Source organism: Passer domesticus, chromosome 15, assembly GCF_036417665.1.
Source record: "Passer domesticus isolate bPasDom1 chromosome 15, bPasDom1.hap1, whole genome shotgun sequence".
Lineage (NCBI taxonomy): Eukaryota > Metazoa > Chordata > Aves > Passeriformes > Passeridae > Passer > Passer domesticus.
In genome coordinates this window covers 10,176,897-10,187,367 of record NC_087488.1, presented here as the reverse complement: position 1 = coordinate 10,187,367, position 10,471 = coordinate 10,176,897, and the positions used below count along the sequence as shown (strand labels likewise).

Below are 10,471 nucleotides of genomic sequence, written 5' to 3'. Positions count from 1 at the left end.
CTGTTTAAAAATGAACAAACAGACAAAGAGATTATAAATATATAACTGTATTTTATTTTTAATATTAAATATTTTTAAATTACAAGCAGTTTCTTGAATCACACTATGCATGATAATCAATATACAGTAGAAATTACAATTTAAAAATGTACACAATTTAAAGACATTTTGACCTGAAATTTCATTTACTATGATATATTGCCATAAACCTCATACCTGTATTAAATTACAATAGGAAAACCTCATACCTATGATTTTGTTACATGGTTTCTCATTTACAAATAGAATTGAACATTATATATACACACACATCAGTACCATTTATCATTTAAGTTACACCTACGTCTGTGCAAGTTCAAACAATTTCATAAACAAAACTAACTGTAAGTCATATTCAAGTTTCTGAAAAACAGGCTGCTGGTATTACAAATACTTATTTTCAATAAGTTTATATGATGTTTGACTCTCCTCTAGATTTCTTCCCATTTTGTACCAAAACCATTAACATGTATGACTTAAAGCTGAAGTAATTTTTTGAAGTAACTCCATTCTTATTTAAGGCTATTTCTTATAAGGCTAATGTACTTGAATTCCAACCTTCACCAACTCCAACACAAATAGCCAAGTCACTGACACCTGACAATGCTGACATTTTAGGATAGTGCTTAATTGTAAAAAAAAAAAAAAAAAAAAAAAAGAGGTCTTTCTACCAACCAGCCTCCTCATGAGAGATTGAGTATTACATAAACATCTGCTAAAAATACTGATAAAAAGAATGAGGCTTAAATGGCTTTCGTTAGTGCATTGACAAGGATATGAAAAAACAGTTAAATCTGCTCATTTCCATGAAAATGGCAATTTCCATCAATGCAGTTATACACAGGGTATCTGCAGCTGGGGCACATGGGAGAGTTCAGGTGTTCCCACTGAAACTGGACACACCTGTTGCTCTCTTGGCTTCTCACCACAGAACCTAATGTTCAAACAAACTTCTTTAGGTGGGAAAAATCAGATTTTTAAACACTTAGTAGCCAAAGTGAAACAATGCCTTCATTATTCAAACAATCCAGGGATTCTACTAGAGAAGGAATTAAGCTGTAACCAGTCCTCATAATAAACCATTGAAAATAGATACATGTACTTCTAAAATGGAGACCAGGCTTAAGTAGCTAGTGCAAGAAATTACACAGAGTGTAATGAATGATTTGGAATAAATCCCCTCATTATAATGTAACATGTTGGAATTACTGATTCATCTTCATTGTGCCACTTAACTGCCAGGCAGATATTTAAGTATTGCTAGTAGTTGATCAGATCTTTAAGTATTACTTTTTACCCCAAAAGATAATTTATATTATTGCAATCCAGCCTACTGGATTACTGAAAGTAAAATTTATGTTTAAATGATCCGAGTTAACTTTAAATATTTATTTCGCTTCATTGTACAGCTAAAAAGGACATTACCTTGCTTAATATTATACACATCTTGTTTTGGAAAAAATGCTCCTTTGGCAATTCATTAGCAATAAGTCCATTTGGACAAAGGAGTAAACTTTCACTTCCTGTGTAAGCTTTTCTTTAAACCCGGGTAAAGAATAAAAATCTTAAGATTTCCGCCAAGCAAAGGAAATTCCTGATGTGCAAGATAAACATCTGATTTTCCAGAATTACAAGAAACAAAATGCACAACCAAATTACAACATTCCGGAGCATAAGCTTTTATTTAACCCAGAATTATTTTTTTAAAAAATGATTCAAAATTAAGGCTGAACTCCAGGTCTGACAAGTTTTTTACCACATAAGGCAGACAAGCCCACATGTTCCCTGCAGACCATTATGGAGTTTCACTCTTACTATGGTGAAAATTTAAAGACAGATGAGGTACCCTAAATCTAGCTGTATCAAGGAGTTTAATGTTGGAATTATGGAGTTTCTAAGCAATAGTTTTTGCACAAGGTCTATTACCAACATTTTAAATTATTTTCAGTAGCACACAGCTTCCTTAAACCCTCTACAGTTTATACTGTAAGCCTGTGTTAAGAACTACTTGACTTTGCCTTCTAAATTATGTTTTGGGAAAGGTCCATAGGAAAATCCAGTTCCTCACTTCATACTGAAGAACAGTTCTAACTCTGAACCTGAGTGCCTCATCAGAAAAAGATATCTCAATTCATTGGCAACTTCAAAGAACATGATTAATTAAATCATTCCCTTTTAATCAGTATGGAAGCCATTCTGGTTTAAGGGCTAAATAATGTTGGAGAAAAAAACAGTTAACATATGCCTGTCAATTTTAAAACATACTTAAAAATCAAAATTAATACAGAGGTATACAAAAAAAGAAACCACACATCTGAAAATATCTAGTCCTCCCATGTCCATATGATGAATACTCTCTGGTGACTGGATCTGGACACAGAGCACTTGGACCACCATTATCTCCAGCCTGCCAAAACAACCACTAAAATACAAAGTACTTAATATTTCAGTGCATTTGTATTTTAGTGCAGGTAAACAGATACAAAGCCAGGTAAATGCTCCTTATCAGTGTTTCCTACAGATCTGAACTGCATAAGGCATTCCAAGAAGTCAGGGATTTGTTTCTCAACTGAACTCACTTTGGAGTGATAATTAAGGATATCTTTTTCCAAGCAGTTTAGAGGATTAAATCAGCTAAATGCATGGTAGAGCAGGAAGGTTAACCCCCCCACACTGTCTTCCCTTCCCTACAGGCTTCAGAGCAAACCCATTGTACTGCAGCCTTTGTTCAGAATGCATTTCAAGATGTACCATGGAGCTCTGCAGACATCTTAAAATGGATCTGGCCCTATAATGGGTGCAAAACTGGGCAGGAACCATTAATCAAAATCTTAATTGTCATAACATCACCAAGAGGTAGATTTACCACAGGCCTCTGAACAGAGCTCAGATCTGCAGTCAGCAGAACAGTGAGCTTCAAAAATTCACAGAATGTACAACTGAAGGGCCAAGTGTACCCAAATCCAGTCTATTGAAATTTGTCTTTTTACAAGAGTCATAAATACCAGAGTTTTGTACAACCAATTTTTCCTCTTCTTTCCCGAAGGCAGAAATTGTAGTAAAAACTGGAAGGCCCTTAACTTTGATATAGTCAGATGCTATTACAGTTTAAGCAGTCAGTAGGATCATATGTAGGAATTAAGAGACATTATCTCTTTCATCTAAAAATTCCAGAGTATATCATATATTCTTTTCCAGTTTCCTATAAAACATGAACACTAACAACCATTCTATAACCATTATCATTTTAGAAATGGTACTGAATATAAGATTTCAGCAAGTCTGACATAATACTCAGAAGTTATGTACGTTTTACGAGTACCGTGCATAGCAAAAGGCTACAAAAAGGACAAATTAAACTGGATAACTGGGCCAATTCAACTTGTCTTCTTTTCCTTGAAAGATTTAAGATTTTGATTCTGTACATCATCAGGAAATAAAGGAAGAATAATCCATAGTGCAATTGTAATAAGCAAAGTAATATGTAGTGATATCTTTTTGAATAAATATGGCTCACTACTGATCAACTACCATTCAAACAGTTCCATCAACACAGCCACCTGTTGCACAGGACAGGTATACACAATTCTACAACAGGTGTATGTTCAAATAGATAATGAACTACATGGAAAAATATAAAAAGAATATTATACAATCTCATACATAAACCAGACTGTAGTGTAATTGCTTTACTTGTTTAAGTTATCTGAAAAATACTTCAAGTACTTGAAAACAGCGGCAGAATCGTCTTTCAATGAAAAGCAAAATTGCACTGATTTAAAAATACATTACAAAGTTAAATACACATTCAAATTAATGTCCTGATTTAACATTGCTTTCAGTGTTTACTTCCATTTCTCAGTACTTCTTGATTACCTGTGTTACTCCAGGAGGATCCAGAGTTTAGATAAAGAAGTTTCAAACACAAAGTCTATGTGTTTTATGTATGGAGTCCGAGCACATTTAAATTGATTTAATCTTTTTCTCCATCTTCACTGCTTCCTATTAGGAGAGGAAAGGTCATAAGATACAGTGAGATTCTTCTGCACAACCCTCACTTCTTTGTAAGACTCTTACTAGAACTTGGCATTCTGCTGTTTTGCCCTTCCAAGTTTTGGTTAATTTTTCCCTACACTTTCAACTACTGTAAACATTGGTTCATTTATTCATAGACATCTGCTTCAATCACACAGTTCAATGTCACTTCTTAGGACACATAAGGCAATGTAGGATCTCCAAAATACTCTCTCTTATCTGTAAGTTACTAAGCAGCAAATATTATCTAATCAATAAGCACAATACAAGAACAATACAATTCTATATAACACTGATTACATGTTTATAAACATTGACCATAAGCAAGGCTCTGCAATCAGTACTATTTATTTTTAATAATGCAATGTGTTATCAAGATTAATAATATGCCAAACCGATTCAAGTGTGCTTATTTTTGCTTCTCTTAACCCTCAAAAATGTATCAAAGGTTAAAAAAGCTTTTGGTTACTGACAAGAAGGCTTGTTAATAAACAGTGCTAGTACTCAGTATTGCTCTGAAAGGATTGTTTGGCTCTCCTAACAAAAACTATCCTATTCACAGCTCTAGAAAACATGCAGTTCTCGAGAGAATGTCAAGAATGCAATGTCTAAAAAGCAATATTAAAAGAAAACTAAACTGTAAAATAAGCTTACACAATAATAGCAGAAATATTATGTTCCTGGCATCCTCATCCTGTGCAATGAAAATACAATTGTGACTTAGGACAGTGCAATAACCAGAATTAATAACTGCCATAGTGTGGCAGGTGCAACAGCAGTGCTGCAGGATTGCAGAGGGTTCATTTATCCAAACACAGCACTAGGGTTTTTAACACAAAAACTGAGAGCTTATCCTGTAAATGTTCCACAGGCTGTTCGACCACAATTTTGTACCAACTTGGATGCAAATAATCTCAATCTCCTATGTCTTAACTGAAACACAAGACCAGACAAACTTTCAGAGTGCTAAAAATGTACTTCTAGACTTGGTATTTAAATAGAACAAGACTTGTTGTGTCTGTTCCTTTATCTTTACATAACTATTTTAACTTGTATCTTTAAAGTAATTATAACTAAATCACTTACCTCCTTGCTCTATATCTGAATCTGTAAGATGTGTAAGAGAAAAGCTTGCCATGTTTGCAGGAGAGATGGAGAATCTGGAATAAGGGGATGAATGTGACCAGTTCTGGTCAAGAGTCCGGGATGGTGGAGGTGGAGAGAAGTACTTTGATGGCTGAAGGGGTGGTTTAGAACCAATGAGACTGTTAGCTGCCTTGGATATAAAGGATGGCTCTGGAGAAGAGAAGTCATCATCCCACTCAAAGCCCCCACCTTGGGGAGGGAAAGAAAAAAAAAAAGAAAAAAGCAGCATTACAATAAAGTCATGTAAGGTCACCCAGAGTTGTACAAGCAGACTGGAAGATTACACTAACGCCAAACAAAACCTGCATCCCGGGGCAGGGCTCTAGCCCAGGGAGTCACAAAGATTTGTCACCCAGTTTGGCTGCCTCTCAGGCAACCTTGGGCACATCAATGTATAAACAACCAGTATCACATCCCAGCTTTGCTCCTCAGGAACAAGGGAATCTGAGCCCAGCTGCAGCGTGTGCTTAGGATGTAAAACTGAAGCCAACATGGTCCAGTGAATTTACAGATCACATATAGTTTAATGACTTCTCATAAAAGGCTCTGCATAAAACAGTCTCAGCCCCTGCGGTGTATAAATATATTCATGTACCTTCTTCATCTGTTGAGCTTTCTGAATTTGCAAATCTGTTTAAGTAACCAGGACTGGAAGATGGAACAGGAGAGCTGCCAGCACCTTCCCCGTTCACGTCTATCCCACGGCTTCCCAGCTCCTTCGTTGGTGTTTCCTAAGGCAAACAAAGTCACTCATTTAACTCTTTTTGCACACTATGTCTCCATGCCTTCAGATGCCAGCACCCACAAATACACTCCCCCATCCTGCCACCAAGTCAAATGTGGAATTAAAAGGTCTGTAAACTGTTACAACAACACAAGACTTTGAGTTACAGATTAGCACATGCAAGTACTTCTAAAGAAAGCTGCATCAAACCTGTGCTAAAATGTACACAGGATATGACTAATTAAATATTATTTACTATATAAAATGGTTTCATATTTGTAGGAACAAATACCTTCCAAGTGAAAACAGTTCCCATATCAGCTTAACATGGGTAGAGGTTTTTTTTTTCCTCTTTAATAAAGCCATATCCCAACATATTTTTTTTAAAATCCCCTAATCATGTTCAGGATAAAGAGCCAGACTTTGTACAGCCGGTATTGGAAGCAGCCAACATTTTATCAGTTATTGTAATAAAAAGTAAAGAGTTCAACAACTAAGAGCAGTTTAAACACAGCTGATTTTTTTCCTTCCCCTCTGACAAAGGGATTACTATTCTACAGGCTGCCTAAACACAAATAAATCACCTATGTTTTCTATTCCAAAACACAGTTAACTCTAATATTTAGGTGTGTCATCATAAGCATTTCCAAAGCTTGACAATGTGACTGTTCTTTTAAACTCACTGGACTAGTTTAGTTGCCATAATGCTAAAATACAATCCCCTCTGTATCCAGTTACAGAAGTTAAAAATTGATAAAGCTGATAGAGAAACAAAAGTAACCTTGAATTTTATAAGCAGATCACTGTGTCACTGAACACAAATCCCACGGGATTATTAAAAATTAGCATTACCATCTAAATACTTTTCTTTCTCATCTTTGATTATTATCTTAGATAAATTTACCTTAGTGTGAACTAACAGAAGATTCAGAGTCAAGCTTCAGTTTGAGTTTTGGAGTTGGTTTGTTTTTTGTTTAATTATTGGCTTTGTTGCTTTCTTGCTTTCTTTTACTAAGTATCTTAAAAACTTCAAACTCATTAAACAGATAAACTGCTTCTATAAAGTTACAACAATATTCTGTTAAAATAAAATAATTAAATCTTGTCCATAGCAATGCTGTCTCGCATACTCAAATTAAATACATATTATGATGATGTGAAAAACATCACTAAAACCATGTTTCATTCAGCACATGCAGTCAAGGGTCCAACAGCAAAGGAGACTCCTGGTTTAGAAAGCAAAGCAAAATATCCTCCTTCAGTTCAGATTAGAGCAGTTATTCTACCAGCAGCACAGAACTGTACCTACCCAAGTCAAAGTTCTTTTTTCCTTATATGTAAATATTATTCTGTTACATATATATATTCTTATATAGCCTTAATATAAAAGGAAAAAATAACCCACATCATGAACAAGCTGTAACCCTGCCAAAACAAGAAAGGTACTTTTGTAACAAGGTTTTCCCAAATATTAAGCAATTTATTCAACTGCTTCTTGTTTAAAGAAAGAAAAGAAAAAAAGCAAGCAATAAAAATTTTACTTAGTAATTAAAACAAGGATACCTGATCAAACAAATAGACTGTCACATCATCAAAGAACGTTACAGCCTTTTTCTCATCTTTCCAAAGTTCAGACTGCCTTTCATGAAGAGGTTTTGGAAGTTTCAACAAGCTTCTCAAATGTTTTCCATCATCTTTTTCAGTAACTATCTCAGGTACTTGATGAACAGTTTCATCTTCACTGTCAGAACTCAGACTATGCATATGAAAAGTCCTCATGTCATCCTCAGAATCACTGTTTTCATCTTCCTCATCTGCATCATCACCATCTTCCAAATCAAGCATTCCCGACACGCTGAGCTTGCCGAGGTATTTCCCTTCGATGTCTGGCTCTTTCAGCTTTTGTCCTTCCAAGTGATAGAAGGACTTCTCACTGTTACTCAGATCTAAAGCCATGTTGTGCACAGGCTTTAAGTCTCTTTGTGAAAGGAGTTCTGAAGTGTTAGTGCCAACACAAGAGACACTTTTATGGGAAGTCTCAGATAGTTTTATTTCATCCCTCAGGTTACCTTCCATCACTATTTCCAGGGAAGTCAGAGTTGCCTCAGCCCACTCATCAGGACACCCCTGCATCCTTTCATCCATCTCTTGGATCTCTAAATTGTGATTGAGTTCCAGTTTCGAGTTTTGATTATCATCATCCTGGTCATTCCTCACATCACACATTTGCTGTCTCTCTTCAAAACCACAAACCTCTTCAGTGTGATTCTCTCCTCTGTTGGAGGAAATAACACACACTGCCTCCCTGGACAGATTTACAGACTCATCTGGTTTTTTATCTGGCTCAGAATCATTATCAGAGAAATAGGCTGAGTCTCTGTAAGAGTTTTGATTTCCACTCAGAAAAACCACTGGGGTTATTTCAAAATTGCTGTTCACTGCATCCAAACAAGCTGCTGCTTCTGACACAATGATGACTGGATTGGAAGGCAAAGCACTGACACTGTTCTCACTCACACACAGAGCAGTATCCACATTGGAAGCATCCTCAACAGGGACATGGGAAGTCCATTCTGGAGATTCCAGGTTTTCTGTTTCATAGCCACTGTCAGCAGGTTTATCTGGTGGCAAAAGTTTCTGAGGACTTTGAGCCTGTAAAGATTCTAAGACCTCATTTACATCTAAAGAATCTAAAGAGTCAGGTGTCTCTAAGGCCTGTTCTACAGTTTGTATAGCAGAGGGGCTGTCTTCCAAAAGACTATCCTGACTGGTACAATCTGAAGCAGCAACAGAAACTGAGGTCACCTCTTCTGCAACATCCTTACAGTTCTCAAAATTATTTGATGTTTCTTGTATTTCCTCCAATAAACATTCATTTTTTTTAAATATGGGAGAACTACCCTGCAAGTTTATTTTCCTATCCTCCTGATCACTACATTTTTCTTTGTTAAAAGTTGTTTCATCAGACTTGAAAAGCATTCCCTGTTTCATCTGTGCATCACACTCATCTGTTTCAATAGCAACACTGTAATATGGACTACTTCCAACATTATTATTTTTGGCATTATAAGACAGCTCTTCTTGACAGAGAACATTGGTGTTACAGGACGTGACTTCATTCACTTCTACATTTAGAAATTTCCCCTCATCATTCAAAATAGGAAGATTTGCACAGTTATCAGATGAATTATGTGCTGTGGGTGGACTAGAGGATGCCTGCATTTCTACAGGAGTCTGAGACTGGGAACTGGGATCTTTATTTATTGTCACTGGGTTAAAATTTTCATCTTTCACTGTTCTAAGACTTTCCTGTATTAAAGAAAAGACCTCTGCATTTTCAGTCAGCACAGGCTCAGGCTCTACAGAGTTTCTTTTTGAGGTTTCTAATATACTTTTTAGAACATCATCTGAGTTCTGCCCAAAATCACTGCTGGTTTTTTTAGGCAATAACCCTGTTAGTAAGTTTTTCTCTTGAAGAAATAAGAAGTTATCAGAAAGTTCTTCTAAAGTTACCAGCTCTGACTGGTTAGAGAGATTTTCACATAAGGAAACTGTTTCATTTTCAGGAGCATGATTAGAACGCTCCTTCTCAGAACAGCCTACTGCTGTTCTAGCATCTGTGTTTGAGGTCAAAACAGCTGCTTTAAAGTCTTTAGGAGAATCATTTGTTTCAGCAAACCCAAGTATTTTTCTATTTGTCAATTCTTCTGATCTATCAATGTCATTAAATATACTCTGGAAAGGACTTTCTGGACTATTGGTAGCAGTCAAAAATTCCTCTTTAGGATCTGTATTGTAGTGGAAGAAGTCCCCATCGGTACTAGATTCTTCAACATCAAGATCCCTGAGAACCGTGAAATGAGAACTTTTTTCTTGTACAGCTTCTTGATGATCAACTTCTGTTGTTAACACAACTGATTGGTTATCAAAATTCATGCTGCAGCCACTTCCTTTTTCCTCTAATTGGATATAGTAGTCATTTCCAACAGAAAGTTTGTGTGCATCAAACACAGGTAAAACCCCAGGGACAGCAAGTGATGCCTCTTGACCACTTCCATCCTGTGCTCCTGGTCCTTGCTCTGAAAGTGACCTCTCAAAAACCTCCACTGGATAGAAAATACTTGTGTAGTTCATGGCTTCATCAGGATTCACATGTCCACATTCATCAAAGTGGTCGTGTTTAGCTGCCTCCCAGATGTATTCAAAGCTCAGACCCTGGCTTGTTTCAGTTACAGTCAGAACCTCCTCCAGCTCGTGGCCAAGTCTATCTCCCGTGAAGTGATCCAAGATTGGGAATGCAGAATTACTTGCTTCTCTGTTTGAGGTGTTTGGTTTCAGAGCATTCCACTGCTGCTCAAAATCAATCTCCGAGTCCCTTTGGCTTTGCATGCGGAGGTAAGTTAAAAGTCTGTGCACTTCTTCTGCCGTCGGTCTCTTTTCTGGAGGCAGCCAACAGAACTGCAGAACTTCATACCTGTACAAATAGAAACATTTTCAATAGGTTTCACACTGAAAAGGAATTTATAG

General features: G+C 36.4%; 1 protein-coding gene across 1 annotated transcript in view; it reads right to left on the bottom strand.

Moving 5' to 3' along the window:
* LMTK2 (lemur tyrosine kinase 2) overlaps positions 1-10,471 on the bottom strand; it is a 42,052-nt gene that overhangs the window by 222 nt on the left and 31,359 nt on the right. The window contains exons 11-14 of the mRNA XM_064390917.1: positions 7,508-10,418; positions 5,816-5,951; positions 5,161-5,409; positions 3,916-4,041 (exon numbers count right to left, since the gene is read on the bottom strand). Of these exons, the coding sequence (XP_064246987.1) occupies positions 4,013-4,041; positions 5,161-5,409; positions 5,816-5,951; positions 7,508-10,418 (3,325 nt within the window). The 3' untranslated portion in view covers positions 3,916-4,012. The remainder of the gene's footprint in view (positions 1-3,915; positions 4,042-5,160; positions 5,410-5,815; positions 5,952-7,507; positions 10,419-10,471) is intronic.